The sequence below is a fragment of the Carcharhinus amblyrhynchos genome, chromosome 1, assembly GCF_965287045.1.
Source record: "Carcharhinus amblyrhynchos chromosome 1, sCarAmb.v2.hapA, whole genome shotgun sequence".
Lineage (NCBI taxonomy): Eukaryota > Metazoa > Chordata > Chondrichthyes > Carcharhiniformes > Carcharhinidae > Carcharhinus > Carcharhinus amblyrhynchos.
This window is the reverse complement of record NC_137324.1, coordinates 37,718,125-37,738,240: the sequence shown is the minus strand read 5'-3', so window position 1 is coordinate 37,738,240 and position 20,116 is coordinate 37,718,125. Positions and strand designations below refer to the sequence as shown.

General features: G+C 37.7%; 1 protein-coding gene across 1 annotated transcript in view; it reads left to right on the top strand.

Annotated features, from left to right (window-relative positions):
• gba2 (glucosidase, beta (bile acid) 2) overlaps positions 1-19,681 on the top strand; it is a 64,188-nt gene extending 44,507 nt beyond the window's left edge. The window contains exons 11-17 of the mRNA XM_080210393.1: positions 1,389-1,496; positions 3,545-3,696; positions 7,876-7,982; positions 8,885-9,027; positions 10,391-10,506; positions 14,579-14,770; positions 16,412-19,681. Of these exons, the coding sequence (XP_080066519.1) occupies positions 1,389-1,496; positions 3,545-3,696; positions 7,876-7,982; positions 8,885-9,027; positions 10,391-10,506; positions 14,579-14,770; positions 16,412-16,624 (1,031 nt within the window). The 3' untranslated portion in view covers positions 16,625-19,681. The remainder of the gene's footprint in view (positions 1-1,388; positions 1,497-3,544; positions 3,697-7,875; positions 7,983-8,884; positions 9,028-10,390; positions 10,507-14,578; positions 14,771-16,411) is intronic.
• The last annotated feature ends 435 nt before the right edge of the window (positions 19,682-20,116 follow it).

The window sequence follows — 20,116 nt, the reverse complement described above, 5'->3', positions numbered from 1 at the left end:
AGATAGGTTCTTGATTTAATAGAGGGGTCAGGGATTATGTGGAAAAGGCAGGAGAATGGGGATGAGAAAAATATCAGCCATGATTGAATGGCAGAGCAGACCTGATGGCCGAATGGCCTAATCTTGTACATTTTTCTAAGCATTTACATAACTGGGAAAAAATAATTTTCAGAATCAACCAGCAATATATATTTTTATCTGGCTGGTTATTAATGTTCCTAGCAATGACATGTGAAACAGTGATTTAAAAAAAACACTTAGTACTGTTACCTGAATGTGAATTCAGTTCCTTCTATGGAGTGATGCATTCACAAGTGACGTCTTTCAGGTGACAATAAATTGGGAGACACTTTTTGATCAGAAGCATGCTAAAAATCTCATAGCACAGCTCAAAGAAGAGCAGGAAGTTCCAGGCCAACTCTCTTCCCTCAGCCAAAAATACCAAAGCTTTATTCATCTCTCTGCTGTTTCCATGATCTTTCTGTGCTCAGATTGTTAGGTAGGCAAATGCAGCAGCCAGTTACTGCATTTCGAAATGAAATTACGTACAGTTCTTCTCTAGATTTTTAAATATTTGACATGGGACACATTTCTCAACATGTATTAAAATGATGCAAATAAGTCACATTTATTTAGGAGATGGGTGGAGAAGTGTTAAGTTTATACAATCCAACTTCTAAAAATGTAGATTAGATCCAGATGAAGCTCCCTGAGTATCCTGTTTGACATAATGCCATTCTAACTGGGTTGTCCTTTACCTATAATGTGTGGAAATACTAGGTTTGTTTGGCAATCTTTCCAACCATGTTGACTGCAGACACAAAGAGGAATCCCCTGTTCCTAGCGTTAGCGTTACCTACATGCTAGTGCAATACTGAAAAATGTTTGGTTTTCAGTCCGAGCATTCCCTTGTTTTCATCTGTTTTATGATTTTCTAGATTAGCATAGTAAGAAAGGTAATATGCAATTTTGTAGTCATAAGGAGCATATGAAATAAATTTAAACTCACTGTATTCTGTACATTAACTTATAACTTAAAAATAAACCAACTTGATGGTTTACAGTTGACTTTGTCTCATTCGTGTTACTTGTCTCCCAGGAGGATGGGAAAAATGCTTGAGGGCACATGTAACTGCACTACTGACACAATGTGGGACTTCATTTTCGTGAGCCCTGTGTCAAATGATTGCATGATCAGATTGAGAATTGGAAATAAACTCATTTGTAAGGAATGTGGTTTCCACAAATGAAAGATATTGCTGACACTGAATCTGACAGGATGTTGTGTAAATCCAAAATTTGTAGCATTTCAGATTTTATGGGGCTATTATTAGACAGGGCATTATGTGATGTATTAAAAATTCATGGTAAGGATATCTTCTTTTTAGCTGCTGCTGTATTGAAGGAGGACAGTACACAGCGCATACACCTGATGAATGGTAGATTGGCAAAAGTGAATACAGCAAATGTAGTCCCACATGATATAGGAGACCCAGGTGAGATTTAGTTTGTTTTTTTCCTATGTCAAAATTGAAGTTTAATTTTGCCTCTGTTCTGTGTTAGCAAAACAGATTTTTTTAAAAAAATCAAAGTCTACTTTCAAAAATATTTGTCTTTTAAAAGATGGTAATCTCCCCTATTTCTTTTGAATGTGTCATAGCCTTCTCTATTGGAGATTTGCATATAGGCCTCTACCTTGCTTTTTCTACAATCGCGGTTATGTTTATTTTAACATATTGATACCAACTGGAGAAAATAGTACTTGAGGCATTCTGTACCAGAGTGCTTTAATGACAGAATCTCAAATATTAGTGTATATATCTGTCTCTGATTTGGTGCTAGCATCTGAACTGGAAACAGTTTTCCTAATTCTAGTTCCCTACTCTTATCCAATGCCAAAATGGTTAGTTAATGTTTCTTCTGAAATGCTGTGGCTGCTTCTAGTCTCAAATCTAATAATTTGGATAGGGGAAAAAAAACCTTCCTTTTAAGCAATTATATTTATGGCCTCTTGCTCATTGATCCTGATTTTGCAGTCAGCATGGAAAGAACAGTGCTCTTGTTCATGATGCTTACAGCTGCCCACAAAATATCCATAAGCTATTGAATAGTTGTCGTTGAGCAACTGATCCAGCACAGCACATTCTATTATCGACTTATGCTACATGTGTGAGTCTCCAAACAATCGGATTAAATGTCACTGAGACACAGACTAAGCAAGATGGCATATTTTGAAATTTTAATCCGATTGTAAAGTGGTGGCAGGGCGAGTGGGGCGTTCTTAGAACAATGGGCCAGAATTCTCTATCCTTAAGGGCTATGGAAGCCAAATCACTGAAGAGAGCCCAAATGTAAAATGCATGTTCCTCCCTCTCTCAAAATAAAATTTAGTGGAGACAGTCTCTGATTGGCTTGGCCAATTACAAGATTGGTTTGATCCAGGGCAAATTCAAATAAGGGCTTTCAAGTAGGTGTCGAGAATGCAGATACAACATGAAGCCAAGTTAGTTGATCTGATTTAACCTCTGCCATCTCAATGGAATGGTTTTAATGGAGTGGTTAGTTGCTTGAAAAGTCAGTTCAATGACAGCCTTCCTTGCAACATATTTTCATTATTATATTTTGAATGATTCATTTCATGCCTTATCTCTAACACTGCTTGATTTGATTACCATTAAATAGTATTGTTCCTATCAGCAAATATGCAGTCATGGAAACTAAAGCACTGGAGCTAAATTATGGTCTGTGCTTTAAGCAATCTCACTGAATTCTTCATAAAACTTTGAAAATGTGTTTTACAATTTCTTCAGTTCTTCCTTTAATAGCAAAATGTGCAGAATATATTTATTGCAAATTAAAACAAATCATTGTGCCTTTTTTAACAGATGATTGACTGCAATATCTAGATTTTCAGACAGAGTTAGATTTTTAAAATTGAAGGCAGAAACTCAGCTTAAAGATTAAATAATTTTTTTCAATATATAGATAAAGCAAAACAGTGTAAATGCTGGCAGCACTGCAGGCTTTAATACCTGTAGAGTGAATGTACACATTAAGATTTAATTTTCATCAACACAACTATCCATGACACTGGAAAATAAACAAAGGTGGGATACCATGTAAGTAAAAGATTTGATTCAACAGTGATGTTAAGCTGTTGAATCATGTAATTTATTTAGTGAGGAGGGCTACCTCATGCTGGAGCTCTGTCCAGTGCTGTGCAGGTTAGGTTGATTGGCCATGCTAAATTGCCCCTTAGTGTCCTGAGATGCATAGGTTAGAGGGATTACTGGGTAAATTATGTAGGGATATGGGGGTAGGGCCTGGGTGGGATTGTGGTAGGTGCAGACTCGATGGGCCAAATGGCCTCTTTCTGCACTGTAGGGTTACAATGATTCTATGAATGGGTGTTGTCATCATTACCTGCAACCTGATGGACTTGTCCATTTTTCTTTGTAGAAATGTATATAATTAAAAGTTTGGTTAAATTTAGTTTAATCTGATTTAAAATGCCCTCCTTTTAAAACAAAATTGTTTTGAATAGATGATGAACCATGGGAAAGAGTCAATGCTTATTTAATTCACGATACTGCTGACTGGAAAGATCTCAACTTGAAATTTGTTCTACAAGTTTATAGAGACTACTGTCTAACTAATGACAGCACATACCTCAAAGACATGTGGTCCGTCTGCCAGGTAGAGAATGTTTAATTGTTCTTTGTTTTAAAGTTTTATGTAAAGCTATAATTTGTTCTGTATAAAATAACTTTAAATATCCTATTGAGGCAGTCACAAGCTTCTAATAATCTAAACCATGCGTTAAGTCTAGTAACCCACAACCTGGGAAAATGGAGTTCAACCAAATACATAATTTTATGTGATACAATGCAGGGTGGTGTTTATTCTCTGTCGACCTCACATCGGTCCATTTAGCATGTTTTCTGTAGCAGTCATGTTTATCTATTATACAGGATGAATGAGGTAGGTAGAATTATACTTTAAAAAGGAATGCAGATTCACTTGAGTTCCAAGATGAAATAAGTGACTTCCTGTTCAAAGAAAGTACTGAAAGTAAGATCTGTAATATGGATCTATGTTACACAGTGATACAATGGTTGCTTTGTCATGTTTGAGGTTTTTTAGCTCTGATTTGGAAATTTCTGGCAATTAATATTACAGCATTGCTAATCAGTTGCATTTGGCTCAAAAGGGATTACATTTGTAACATAAAGCTTTTGAGAATGTGGCTTGGAAATCATTCAGAGAATGTCCAGAAAAGTTCTTTGCTACATACCACACTAGCTGGATACAGTGGAGGTTGTTAAAGACACTCCCAATAAATATTCAAGCATCATGTGTTGAATTCTGTAGCTTCATTCATGTAAGTCCAGCAAAGTCACCTGACCAGATGTAGAAAGGTAATGTATTTAGCCCACTGATCAAGATAATGGTGTATACTTTGTTTTCTATTTTACAAGTAAATTTATGGATTGGATGAAACTCCACAGTATACACTACCTTGATTGTGTACACGTCTTTTGGCTAATGAGTGATCTAGTCCTAAGCATGATTTTTTTTTTAAAGAATTGGTTCATGGGATGTGGCATTGTTGGCAAGACCAGCATTTATTGTCCGTGCCAAACATTTAGTTTGGAAACTTTGAGAAGCCGATACTGGGGCGTATATGAGATTACAGTAACAATACTATGACACTATTATATGAATATACATATAGATTAGGAGCTTTTCAAGCCTGCACTGCCATTCATTTAAGATCATGCACGATTAATTCCACATTCCTGTCTTTCCCCAATAACCATTCATAACCTTGCTCACTAAGAATCTATCCACCTCTGCCTTAAGTATTCAAAGACCACTACCACCACTTTGTGAGGAAGAGAGGCCAAAGACTCACAACCGTCTGAGGAAAAAGTTACCATCTGTGTCTTAAGTGAGCGCCTCAATTTAAACAGTAATCCCTTGTTCTAGGTTCTCCCAAACTAAAAGAAACATCCTCTCCACATCCACCCTGTCAAGACCCTTGAAGATCTTGCGTTTCAATAAAGTTGCCTCTTGCTCTTTTTGAACTCCAGCAGATACAAGCCTAGCCTGTCCATCCTTTCCTCATAAGACAACCTGCCCATTCCAGATATTAGTCTAGTAAACCTTGTGAAAGTTTCTTCTTATTCAGGCCCACCCCACCATCCTAGCCCCATAACTCTGCAGATTTATGATGGCCAATCCACTTAATCTACACATTTTGGACTATGGGAGGAAACTGGAGCACCCAGAGGAAACGCATGCAGGCATGAGGAGAACATGCAAACTCCACACAATCACCCAAGGCCAGAATCTTTTGCAGGTCCTATGGCGCTGTGCAGCCCTCATTTATATCCTCTTTTTAATAAGATTAATAGTGTATGCAGTACTCCAGAAGTTATCTCACTGATTCCCTGTATAACTGAAGCATAACCTACCTTCCTTTTGTATACAATTCCCCTTGCAAAAAGCATTAACATTACATTAGCTTTTCTAATTTGCTGTACCTGTTTGCAAGCCTTTCTTCATGCACTAGGACATCCAGATCCCTCTGAGCTCTGCAATCTCTCACCTTTTATTTAAGTTTTTTATTCTTCCTGTCAAAATGGGGAATTTTACATTTTCCCATATGATATTCCAATTGCTGGATTTTTGCCCACTCACTTAGCCTATCCGTATCCCTTTTGTAGCTTCCTTATGTCCTCTTCAGAAACAACAGCTGAAATTTGTGGCATTTCCTTTTATTTGCTGGTGGCATTATAACCCCGAAGGAGCTGGGTAACATGCTGCATCTGAGCCAGAAGCTCAGGCTTCCAGTACAACCCCATAACTGGACAGTCAAGAAATATGTGTTCATAACATGGCCAACCAGGATGAATATTTATCTGAAAATTCCTTCTGACAGTGGCAGGCCATAAGAACAGAGGACACTCCTGGTCAGCCAAGCTTGCTGCATCCCTCAAGCTGTAAGCCACTAGCAACCTCTTCCAGGAAATAATTTGCTACGGGAGCAGACTAAAGTTTGCTTTCTGCACCACTAAGTGCAGGAGGTGAAACAATAGCAATTATGACATAAAAAATAAAGTACTGTGGATGCTGGAATCTGAAACAAAAACTGAAAATGCTGGAAAATCTCAGCAGGTCTGACAGCATCTGTGGGGATTGAATAGAGCCAAAGTTTCAAGTCTAGATGACCTTTCGTCAGAGCTCAAAAAGTATTGAAAGTTAGATCTGTAATATTATAGATCTATGTTACAGTGTGATACAATGGGTGCTTTGTCACATTTGAAATTTGTTAGCTCTGACTTGGGGAATTACAGCTCTGACAGAGTCATCTAGACTAAAAACATTGGCTCTATTCTCTCCCCACAGATGCTGTCAGACCTGCTGAGATTTTCCAGCATTTTCTGTAGCAATTATTATAACTCTGAGCAGTTGTGAATTCAAGTCTCATTTGGTGATGCAGGCTGACTTTTCCAGGCCAGTACTGGGGAAATGCTAAATTATCAAATGTCAACTTTCGGTCTGACATTTCTAATCTGTTTTAAAAAAAGATGACCTATAAAAAGTCTGCTGTTTGGCTTAATTGACTAGTGTAATTATTAGATGTTAAAGTTTCATTTAGATGTTTTGAGGCCAAGGGGACTTGCATTGCAAAATGGTCATGTTTTACTGGACAAACTATTTTAAATTTTTATTGCTAAGAAGCATCACAACACCAGATTAAAGTCCAACAAGTTTATTTGGAATCATGAGCTTTTGAAGCGCTGCTCCTTCATCAGGTGAGTGGAGCAGTGCTCCGAAAGCTTGTGATTCCAAGTAAACCTGTTGTACTTAACTTGGTGTTGTGAGATACCCAGTCCAATGCTGGCAACTCCACATCTTAAATTTGATTGAGTAAGCATCAGTTGCCATGATTGTCGTCGGTGTATTTTTCATTATTTCTGTCAATGACTTTAGTTATATTTAATCTTAAACTAATAACACAAAATTTTCAGATTGTAACTGGTGTGGTTTTAGTTTTTCTAATTTTTACTAACTGCAGTTTACATAGTTTCTTGCTCGTCAGGCTGATTTTGGCTCCTTCGAACAAAGGTGCAGGTAGAGAAATTTGATCCAGCCTTTTTATTGATGGGACGGCATGGTGGCACAGTAGTTAGCACTGCTGCCTCACATTACCAAGGACCGAAGGGCCTGTTTCCCATGCTGGGTTGTTCTTTGTTCTTTGTTTGTTCTTTGACCCGGGTTCGATTCCTGACTTGGGTCACTGTGGAGTTTGCACGTTCTCTCTGTCTGCATGGGTTTCCTCCCACAGTCCAGAAATGTGAGGGTTAGGTGGATTGCTCATGCTAAATTGCCCCTTATTGTCAGGGGGACTAGCTAAGGTAAATACGTAAGATTGTGGGGATAGGGCCTGGGTGGTATTTTGGTCGGTATAGACACGATTGACCAAATGGCCTCCTCCTGCACTAGCATTCTATGTTTAACAGAATTGCTTGAACAATTTTTCAGCATGGGAAAGTGTTTCTTAGAATATGCACAAACATCGAAAGGTGATTTCAGACAGAAAACTGATAAATAACCATATGTGACCTCTAGCAGGATTAGTAGACTGAAATTTTCTTGCTCTGAAATCTTTTAAAGAGCATTATATTTGGATAATTATGAAGCTGGTCGGGTTTTCTGTTTCAAGCCATGCAAGGTGAGAAAGGCTGCTACGAAAGGCAGTGAACTTAATCTGAAATTGCGTTTTAAATTGTGTAGTGTGAAGAATTTACAGTAAGATGACTAATTATAGTAAATTGAGGTTGCAATTCCATTAATTGTTGCTTTTAGGCTGTCATGGAATCTGAACTGAAGTTTGATACTGATGGAGATGGACTTATTGAAAATTCTGGTTATGCGGACCAGACCTATGATGGATGGGCTGTAACTGGACCTAGGTAGGAAATCAATCTGTCATTTATTATCATTTAAGACAAAAAGTTACTTTATTAGAGAATAATTGGAATCTATGCTCTTTTCCTTCCAATTTTACTTGCATCTTTCCTCTTCCCTGCAATTGGACAATGTATTATTTCTCAGAGGCAGGAAACCAGGTCTCATGTCTGCTAATAAACTTGTCTTTAATATAGAAAAATATTCAAAGATGTCTCATGGGTGCATGATCAAACGGAATTTAAGTCTGCTTAGATTTTTCTGATTCTTTTGGCCAAAAACTGACCTCTGTTCCAGCCTTCTTGGAGTATGGCCCAGTGTATTGGACAGTGGACTTGAACAAAGAACAGTACAACATAGGAACAGGCCCTTCGGCCCTCCAAGCCTGCGCCACACATGCGTCCAACTAGACCATTCATTTGTATCCCTCTATTCCCAGTCTGTTCATGTGGCTGTCTAGATAAGTCTTAAATTATCCCAGCAGATCCGCCTCAATCACCTTGCTTGGCAGCGCACTCCAGGTCCCCACCACCCTCTGTGTAAAATATGTCCCTCTGACATCTGTGTTGAACCTTGCCCCCTTAACCTTGAACTTGTGACCCCTTGTGTTCGTCACCTCCGACCTGGGGAAAAGCTTCCCACTGTTCACCCTATCTATGCCCTTCACAATTTTATACACCTCTATTAGGTCACCCCTCATCCTCCGTCTTTCCAGGGAGAACAACCCCAGTTTGCCCAATCTCTCTTGAGCAACTTTCTTGCAATGTATTGTATGCTAGTGCCATGATATTTGTTTTAAAGCCAGATTATTGGCAGTTTCACAATTAACATGGAATGTAATTCTAATCTTGAACAGTTTTGCGTGCATCTACTGTTAAAAATAATTCAGCTGTCTTGATTATTGCAGTGCCTACTGTGGAGGACTCTGGTTAGCATCTGTGTGTGTTATGTGCAAGATGGCCGAGATTCTGAAACATGACGAAGAATACAGAAAATATAAAGACATACTAGAAAGAGGAAAAGAAGCATTTGAGAGGATACTATGGAACGGTGAGCATTACAGTGGAATTGAGCTATTGGCACTTTGATTACAGTGAAATACTATTTATAATTTATGAAGATTATATTTATAGTTTATAATGAAATGCTAACACTTAAGCTGACCATAACTGATTCTTGACCATACTGGATAGAATAGGTGAAAACTGAACATGCTATGGAGAGGGGAACTCTGTCAATAAATGACAAGAAAATAGGTGTCAAACACAAAGGCTTTAGTGGTATTATGCTGAATTGGGACCCTCATCCTCTGCAGCACTAGTTTTGGAATGTCCATTACAGAAAGTACAAATTAGTGAGGTTCTCCTTTCGCAGCTACAAATACTACATAAGAAAGGACAGATCTGGTCAACACAGAACATGTATATTAACTTTTTTGCAAATTTTTAATAGTCTTTTAAATGAATTGATAAATAACTTGCTTCCCTTTAAGCATTTTCTTTCTTTCTTTCTTTCTTTCTTTGATCATATGTTGTGTGGTTTCTGTACGCACATTTTCTGTAGTGTGCAAAAATTATTCAATCCGAAACAGCAGTTTAAAACCAATTGATCAGCTTTTTTTACCAGGTATATTTTTTAAAAAATTAATCCATGGGCAGCATGGTGGCACAGTGGTTAGCACTGCTGCCTCACAACACCAAGCACCCAGGTTCAATTCCCAGCTTGGGTCGCTCTGTGCGGATTCTGCATGCTCTGTGTCTGTGTGGCTTTCCTCCCAGGGGCTCCAGTTTCCTCCCACTGTCTGAAAGATGTGTTGGTTTGATGCATTGACCCAAACAGGTGCTGGAGTGTGGTGACTAGGGGATTTTCACAGTAACTCCATTGCAGTATTAATGTAAGTCTACTTGTGACACTAGTAAATAAACTTTAAGAAAATCAATAAGTGGCTGGGCAACATGTAAATAAATGCTATGCATTTCCAAAGCAAGCTGGGGAAAGTCTTTTTTTGGCTTTTTTGCAATTTCTTACCATGTGCATGGTTTAAAGATTAACAACTGCACTTCATTCAAATAAATTTTTATATATTAATTGATTTGGACATTATACATACCATAATGACTAATTTGCTAAGTTTGCAGTGCAGTGGTACAATTTGTGAAGTCATCAAACAGAGCTATCTGACATGTCATGTTTACTTGCTGTGGCTACGACCAGTTGATGGGTCCAGAATTTTAAATTGAGAGAAGAAATGCATTTAACCCTGTGTGATTTATTGTCCTGATGTAAAGGGTGTTTTTATAACTCGATGGCGAGACATGTTCTGAAGCGTCTGATGTCAACCAAGTTTATAGATTTTAGCAAGACTTCTGTGCAAGTAACTCCTACTGAATGTGACATTCTGCTCATTTTGCAGGAAAATACTATAATTATGACAGTAGTAAGAAGTGCTACTCAAATAGTGTGATGTCAGACCAATGTGCTGGACAATGGTTTGTGAGAGCATGTGGCCTTGGAGAAGGTGAATATGAGGTAACTATACTGAATGCTTTACATAATTTTGCTTATTTGAAGGATGGAATGGTATTACCAAAACTTTTAAACTTATGTATCTTTAAGGGAAGAAAAATACTCTCGCATAATTTAATTAACAATTGTCTTGGCCATAAACGTTTTTTGGCAGTCATCAACCATTACTTAGCATTTGTCTGCACAAATTGGACTGCTTCCTATCACAAAAATATACAATTAGCAAATTGAATTATTTCAAATGAACGTTTAGGTTAGTTCTGCAGGGCTCAGTGTTTGGACTCCGGCTGTTAGTTTTATATAGGAATTGATTTGGACTTGAGTTTGGGGGGCGAGATTGGGAAATTTTCAGACGACACAAAAATTGGCCGTGTAGAAGATAACTCAACTCCACTTGCCACGTTTCTACCTATTCCACCAGCCCATCTATATAATTTGAGTATGGAGATACGGCCTGGATGGGACTGTGGTCTGTGCAGACTTGATGGGCCAAATGGCCGCCTCCTGCAGGTAGTGATTCTATTTGAACCGCTCAAAATGTTGAATATGTCAATTAAGTCTTCCTATAGCAGACCTTGCTCCAAAGAAAAATGACTTCTACCTGTCCAGCCTTTACAGTTAAAACATCTCCAATTCTGACAGTATCCTAGTAAATTTCATCTTTGCCCTCTTAAGTGCAATTCCAACCTTCCTGCAATGCAGTGACCAGAATTGTACGCAGTACTCTAGTTGTAGGCTGACTATAACTTGGCCAATAAAGAAAAGTAATCCCGCATCCATTTTTGACTGTCTGTCGTGCTATCTTATATGTGGGCATCGCTCCAAGGGCTGTCTGTATCATTCCAGTTATTGTGTTTTCTCTTTACTTTTTTGTCGCCTCTGCATAAATTTTGTCACTCTTATCAGAATTGATTTCCATTTGTCATTTTTCTGCCCACCTGACCAATTTGTTGATTATATTTCAAATAAAAGATGGAAATATGAAATTGCCAATGATTGGCCTAACCAATCCCCTTTGACCAAAACTATACAAAATACCCTTACTGTGGTGCAAACCAGCACCCTACAGCAAATATGGTCTATGTACATGTAGAGCATCTTCCATTTGAATTAAATGATACACTGGAAAATGACGAAGAACCAGAACCTGAGGCTTCTTCCATGGACTAAGCTCCCATGACCAGACCAGAAGTATATCTTAACTACAAATGGGAAAATTTTTACTCTTCTAATTAAACAAAGGTTTGCACACACCGTGGTCAGCTTCGTGCAGGCTACATCGACATTACACAATGTCTGCAAAGTATCTGCTGAGAAATTGGGTGCACAATAACAACTTCATGTTGCGTTTTCTGATAAGGAATGACTGTGGGCCAATCACACCATAATGTATGGAAATAAAACCTAAGACTAGCCCTCTACTTCATTTTCCTAATAGTATTGTAAATGATGTACTATTCAAATGTATGTATACTCATAGAAATCATGTTGTCTAAGTTCATTAAATTTGAGAATTTAAAAAAAAAAGTCTCTACCCCCAACCCTGCAATTTAAGGCTGTGATACTTTCATTGGTGCCAACAGCTATCTAATTCAAATCTTTTTTGAGACGTGAACAGTGACAGGTTATTTGACTGTGGGAAGACTCACAGTTGAGCCTGATTCTGTTCCTATTTTCTAATTTGAGTCACTAGTTAGTATGAGAAGCCTTATCTTTATTCTTCCACCGCTCCAAAGCCCCTTAGTTTAAGGGTGCCATGTTTAATTGTCTCCTTGACTAATGTCATGCTTTTAAAGTTTTTATAGATTAGTCACAAATAAGGCTTACATTCTCAGTAATTTCGTTGCAGTGTTAAATTCCCCTAGTCGCTACTGTCCAGCGCCTGTTCGTGTCGGCGCACCTAACCAGCATGCCTTTCAGAATGTGAGCACCTGGAAGAAACCCATGTAGACATAAGGAGAGTGTGTATATACCAATGATTTGGATGAGGGAATTAAATGTAATATTTCCATGTTTGCTGATCACACAAGACTAGGTGGAATTGAGTGCTGAGAAGGAAGTAAAGAGGCTCTAAGGTGATTAGGCAAGTTGAGTGAGTGGCAAATACGTGGCAGATGCAATATAATGCAGATAAGTTTGAAATTATCTACTTCATTAGGAAAAACAGAATAGCAGAATATTATTTAAATGGTCATAGATAAAGGGACTTGGGTGTCCTTGAACAATCATTGGAAGCAAGTAGGTAGGAAGGCAAATGGCATGTGGACCTTCATTGCAACAGGATTTGATTTGCGTATAGGAGCAAGGATGTCTTTAACAGCTACACAGGGCATCTGTAGTGCAGTGTGCAGTTTTTGTCTCCTTATCTAAGAAAGGATATACTTGCCATCCAGGAAGTACAGCAAATATTTACAGACAGATTTGTGAGATGGCAGGATTGTCACATAAGGAGGATGGGTTGATTAGATCTGTATTCACTAGAGTTTAGAAGAATGAGAGCTGGACAGAGTGGATGTAGGGATGGTATTCCCTTGGCTGCATGGTCTAGTACAAGGGGTCTTGATTTGATTTATTATTGTCACATGTATTAACATACAGTGAAAAGTATTGCTTCTTGCATGCTGTACAGATAAAACATCCCTTTCATAGAGAAGGAAGCGAGAGTGCAGAATTAAGTGTTACAGTTATAGCTAGGGTGTCGAGAAAGATCAACTTAATGCAAGGTAAGTCCATTCAGAAGTCTGACAGCAGCAAGGAAGAAACTATTAAGTTGATTGGTATGTGACCTCAGACTTTTGTATCCTTTTCCAGAAGGAAGAAAGTGGAAGAGAATGTCTGGGATGCGTGGGGTCCTTAATTGTGCTGGTTGCTTCGCCAAGGCAGTGGCAAGTGTAGACAGTCAATGGATGGGAGGCTGATTTGCATGATGGATTGGGCTACACTCATGACATTTTATAGTTCCCTGCGATCTTGGGCAGAGCAGGAGCCATACCAAGCTATGATGCAACCAAAAAGAATGCTTTTTATGGTGCATCTGTAAACGTTGGTGAGAGTCGTAGCTGATGTGCCAAATTTTCAGTTTTCTGAGAAAGTAGAGACGTAGGTGGGCTTTCTTAACTATAATGCCAGCATGGGTTGGGACCAGGACAGGTTGTTGGTAATCTGGACACTTAAAACTTGAAGCTCTTGGCCTTTTATACTTTGTCTGCATTGATGTAGACAGGGGCATGTTCTCCTTTACGCTTCCTGAAGTCAATGACAGTCTCCTTCATTTTGTTGACATTGAGGGAGAGATTATTGTTGCTGCACCAATTCACCAGATTCTCTATCTCATTCCAGGTTTCAGGGTACAGGCAAGGCCATTTAGGACTGAGATGAAGAAACATCTCTTCGCTCAGAGTTGTGAATTAGTGGAATTCGTTGCCACAGAGGGTTTTGGAGACCAAGTCATATATTTAAGAAAGAAATAGATTTCTAGACACTAAAGAAGTCAAGGGGGTTGTGGGGGGGAGTATGCTGTTAAAATAGAGGATCAGCCATGATCACGTTGAATGGCAGAGCAGGCTCGATTGGCTGAATGGCCTACTCCTGCCCCTATTTTCTATGTTTCAGCAAATTCAGATAAAGCTTTCAAAAACATGAAGATTTTTTGTTCTGTATAGTTTAGTGCTATTGCTGGTTTGATGCATTACAAGATTATTTCATGCCTTCAGTCGTAATCATAGCCCAAGTGCTGCGTAAATACTCCTTTAAGTGTTACTATATTTGGTGTACTAATGATATGGATCATTAAATTTACCCCTGTAATTTTCTAGATGGTTCCATTTTTCTGTGGTCATACTATTTAGCAAGTTAAGACTAAGCACTTTCTCTGTAATAAGGGGAAAGGAAGCTTGTTCACATGAGCCAATTTTAACAAGCCATGAAAGATGAGGTTTAAAGCTGAGTTCCATGCCTGCCCTGATAGTCAGATTGTTGTGTAAAGGAATAACTGAAAACTGAAGCCAATGTTGCTTGCATATGTGTATTTCAGACACCATGGCACTCAAGTAGGCATGTCATTTACTATTTACAGGTATTTCCAAAAACTCATGTGTTATGTGCACTAAAGACCATCTTTGACTTGAATGTGATGAGTTTTGCCAATGGGACTATGGGAGCAGTAAATGGAATGAGACCTGATGGTACAATAGACACATCCAGTGTCCAATCAGATGAGGTTTGGACTGGGGTAGTCTATGGTCTGGCAGCCACTATGATACAAGAGGTGAGTTATTAAGATGTAGTTTGAAAGCCTAGGTAATCCTTGCAAAATACTGCAAAAATAAGTTGCGTCTATTACATGAGCTTCCCATGACACTATAACATATTCTGGCTGTTTATAATTGAGATGGATGGTTTAACATTGTAAATCTAGGAACTGACAAACATAATGTTGTTGCAAATAGTCTGGTAATTCACAAATGAGGTTTAATTAATCACTGCATTTGTTTACAGGACAGACCCGCCTTTCTGTACCAATCTCCATTTCATCCTAATCTTGATTGTTGCTGGAAATAGGAGCATTATAGAAATGCTAATATGGTGACATTTGCTGAAGTTGCCTACTTGGCAGAAAAGCAAATGACTGAAATTTTAAAGTAGAAAGGGAATATGTTGGAAATATTCAGCAGACCTGGCAGCATCTGTAGAGAGAGAGAGAGAGATTTAACATTTCAGGGTGGTTGACCCAAACATTGGCTGGAATTTTCTGCCCATCCCCTTGGTGGGACCACCAAAAATGATGGACGTTTGGCTCACCGCAGCTGACATGGGGGAGAATTCTGGTCATTAATTCTTTCTCTGTCATTAGATGCTGCCTAAATTGCTGAGCATTTTCAGCTTTTTGTGTCTACTTGAGAGATCTAATCAAGGAATTTTGTTAAAATGTTTTTGTTTTAAAAAATATACCAGAGGTTTCCAGGCTTTGGTAGCTGTGGTAAAGGCAAAATGCTGGAAAAAGTCAACAGGTCTGACAGTATATGCGGAGAGAGAATAGAGCCAACATTTCAAGTCAGGATGGCCCTTTGTCAGCACTGCCTTTAATTCTAAGCCCTTGATAATTGATCCCTCTACTAATGGCAAAAGCCCCTTCCTTTTCACCCTATCTGACCCCCTCGTAATTTTATACACCTCTGTCAGGTCCTCTCACAACCTTTTGTGTGCCAAGGAAAACAGCCCTAGCCTATTCAATCTTTCCTCATCGTTCAGAGTCTGAGTAGCACCCTGGTAAATCTCTTCTGCACCGTCTCCAGTGCAATCAGATCCTTCCTATAATGTGGTGACTCGAACTGCACACACTACTCCAGTTGTGGCCTAACAAGCAGTATTATGCAGTTCCAGCATGACCTCCCTGTTTTTGTATTCTGTGGCTTGGCAATTAAAGGCATGTATCTCATTTACCTTCCTAACCAGTTAATCCAACTGCCCTGCCACCTTGAGGGATCTTACTTTGCAATACTTTTCAAATTATAGCAGTTCTGGAAAGTGTTTTCCCCATTTTAACCCCCTCTCTGTATGTAAATTATATATATGTGCTGAATTAACACTTGATTAGATAGTTGTGTTTGTGAATCATATCCCAAGATGCAGAGGGAAAGTAAACTTTAACACTAGATTGTGTTTCAATATGGAACTGGGAGAACAACAAATATTTATTGCACAACTTTACTTTCAATGTACCAGTAATTGATTCTCATGTTGCTTTACTTAAATATGCAATTAATTGCCTGGAGTTTCTATTTGGCAGTTTGAAGATGGCTTTTGAGCTCTCCTGTTTTGTTCTTTAAATCTAGGTAATAATGCAATGTATTAATTGTATTTTTAAAATTAATCTTTTAAAATGGATCTTTTCTCTGGGGATTCATAGGGACTTGTCGATGAGGGTTTCAAGACTGCGGAGGGTACATACAGGACAGTGTGGGAGCGACTCGGCATGGCTTTTCAGACGCCTGAAGCCTATTGCAAAAAGAATATTTATCGTTCCCTGGCATACATGAGACCTCTGAGCATTTGGAGTATGCAGCTAGCACTGGACAAAATGTATGACCAACTCAACTTGACTGACTCTGGTTCTATATGAATGAGGATGAACTAGTTTCAGATTTGTGTTACTTTCTTCATTCAATAATGCACCCTCCAATCTCAGCTTCAAGTAAGAGCTTGTTTTTCAAATATATCAATACTTCATTGTTTTATGATGTATTGAAAAAGTGCATTCCTTTTGAGTTATTATAGAATATTCCACAGTAACAGTTCAGGGAGGAGGAAGAAGAGAGTGGTACAAGATTGGTAATGATGTCCTTTGAATCAATTACAAACACTTCATTAGTACTTTCTTTACAGTAAAGCTCTGGTATATATCGCAAATTGAAACAACTGAACTGCAAATGATAACTGCAGCAAAGAGAAATGGGCATTAAAGTTTCAGATCTCACATGAACATCTCAAATTTGTTTTGACAATGCAATGAAAGACTGAAACAGCCTCTTGGGCAGCCCTGCAATTTGTCAGACTACTTATTTCTATATTTTTGAACATTGAAACCAAGAAGTTGAGACCTTTTCAGGCATATGGTAACTGGTACTGTAGAATGTCAGGTTAATATGTATTTTGGATTACTTTCAAACTATAAAGTACCAATGATGACCTGCTCAGACATTCAATCATTAAGTATATTTTCTGATATATTAAAACCAGAATTTATATTCTATTTCTTGAAGGATATGCTTTAAGTAGTCACAGGTATTGTCTAAATTGAAATATTTAAAATAGTGAATATAGATTATCACTAAATTGCATTTTTGCACTTTTGAGATATACAATCAGTTACAAAATCAGTGCAATTTTATAAATGGTTATGAAAATGTTGATTTTAAAATGTTTCTTGGACATATCAATTTTTTCTGGTTTAACTTTCTTTTGAAATGAGATTTAAATAAAACACTACTGTTGCATTCAATTTTTGGTTTAGGGATGCCTACTTTGTGTATGGGACAGATTTTTGACACAAACTGATCCTCAGGTTATTTTAAATCGAGGTGTGAAGGAATCAATTGTACATTTTGTGTATAAACAAATTGCTTTTAGTAGGACTTTTCTTGTGTATTTGAGTGCAGCCACAAATGTATCATTCAAGATGAGAGCACAAATGTTGGGTTTATTTGCTGTGATGAATAAAACTTGTTATGCAACTTGACTTTCAATTTAAAGTATCTAAACTACCAGTGCATCAAATAATTGCCATTATTTTGTGCAAAGCACTCATTCACTCTCGTTTGGGAGAGAGAGGATATGTAGAAAGTGAAGTAAAATGCAACAGTCTACACTTTTCTAACTTGAGCCCTGTAGATAAGATTTTACCTTCAGAGACCAATATTGTATGCAGAACAGCAGAAATTCTGAGGACATGAGATTTAAAAAAAAATGCTGGAGTTATTCAGCCAGACGCTGAAAATAGGATTTCTTGACTTTGATGTGACTTTTCAAATGTTTAATTTTAACATTATTTTTGAAAACGCAGTCTATATGTTGACATTTAATGCCATAGAGGCTAAAAAAAAATTCACTGAGCCTGGATCATGTTTCATAATTTTTTGTTTTGATCATGCCTCAGATTTGCTTCCTAAATCTCAGTGCACATGTATTGCCTTAAACCTATCTAATTGATTTTCATTTTTATTCCAAAGTAATTTCCTGTCATCGTTCTTTCTGTCTTATTGCAATTTTTTATTACAATAGGACTTTTTGTTCAGCATATTGTCCAAAGTGGTCAAAGTGGAAAAAGCAAAATGGTAAATAAGGAAAAGTACTGCACATGCTCTTAGTTTTTTTCTAATCATGTCCAAAGAAACAATATACAAAATGGGTCATGGTGAAATTTTTTGAAAGACAGGTTGAACACAAGTTTTTCTTTTATTTGTTCTTGGGATACAAATGTCACTGACAACATTGATATTGTGCATTAAGTAGATGCAGATGGGACATCTTGAATCATTGCAGCCAGTGCTAGATAGGTTGGCAGTGGTGTGTGTTTGCTGTTACCACCTTTTCTTACAACCACTCACAAAAACAAATATGTCTGGTTCACTAACAAGAAATAATGAATATTGCATTCAACTCTAGAGGCATTCCTCACTGGAGCAAGTGAGCAGACCACTTAGTACATTTATGAGATTAACTTGAAGGTAAATCTCAAGATTGCAATGGAGACCTGGGGCAAAATTTCATTTCAGGGTGCAAAGACAAACGAATACCCATTTTGAGCTTTTGCTGGAATTGAAATTCATTCTGATCCCCTGTCTGTATCAATTATTGATTTTTACTAAAATGTTTAACTTGAAGACTGAGAACAAGTGCATAAGTGAAAATAAGACAATCTGTGCTGCTGATACTTAGAATTTAAAAATTCAGTTTTCAAAATGCACTGAGTAGGGCAGGAACTTGTATGCCTGACTCAAATTGTCAAATTTTAACCCTGTGATTTTTGGGGAACAAAAATACAGCCATACAGAACAATGCAAAAAAACATGGGAACAGGAGTCAATCATTCAGTTCTCAAGCCTGTTGGACCAGTTTGATAATGGCTGATATGTAACTCTTTACTTGCTTTAATTCCATTTCCCTTAACACTTCCCTGCCACCTTTCACATTCTCTCCTCTCCACATCCCCCGCCCCCCCCCCCCCCTTATGCAGCTATATTCATCTAAAGTTTCAGAAGTTTAGATTGAAATACTGCCTGTGTTAAACCTGAACACCTGCAAGGTTAAAAATAAATTTAGTTTTGATGCAGACATATTTATTTGGTTAATTATCACCATTGTGTAATAACTGAACAATCAGCATTTAAGGACATCTATAGTCTGTTACTATTAGATTTGAAATGTTTTGAATGACATTGAAGAATAAAGATAAATTACAATCATCTGTTTGCATGATCTATAGCCAAGTGTTTATTAAGGGAACTATAAAGACTGTTTTGGTTCTTGTTGCCTTTGCTATTTTTTTAAGCCGGTAAAATAATTCATGCTCCACTAGAACAGTAATTGGTATTTGTAAATGTTGGGTTACATTTGTCAGTGTTGCACTTTGTACATTTTCAATATGTGAAGGAATGAAATAAAATACAACTGAGAAACATTGTTTTTTGTTTTTGCATTTGTAGTAGAAATGCAGCATCATTATTTGATCTATTTTCTTGGTTCACCTTCAGTTTGTAAGATCTTAAACAAGAGGCTCCAATGCATTTCAACACTGATCCAAAATGTCTACAGCACACGTATTTGATACTATTTCATATTTTTGTGCAGCATTCACCCCATTTGTATCACTATTAGAATTCTGCCACTTAAACATTTACTGTGATTGATTTATCATTAAGAAAGTGACATTTGGTGCAGGTATTCACCCCTGCTTCTACAAGTCTAATCCTGATGAGCATAATTATGGCTATTGAGACCGAGAATGGAACTTAATTAAAAGGAGATAGGATAAGTATTTGAAAAGAAGAAATATAAAAGAACAAGAATGGAGTTGTATGAGAATATGCCAGCAAAGTGACCTAATTGGCTGCCT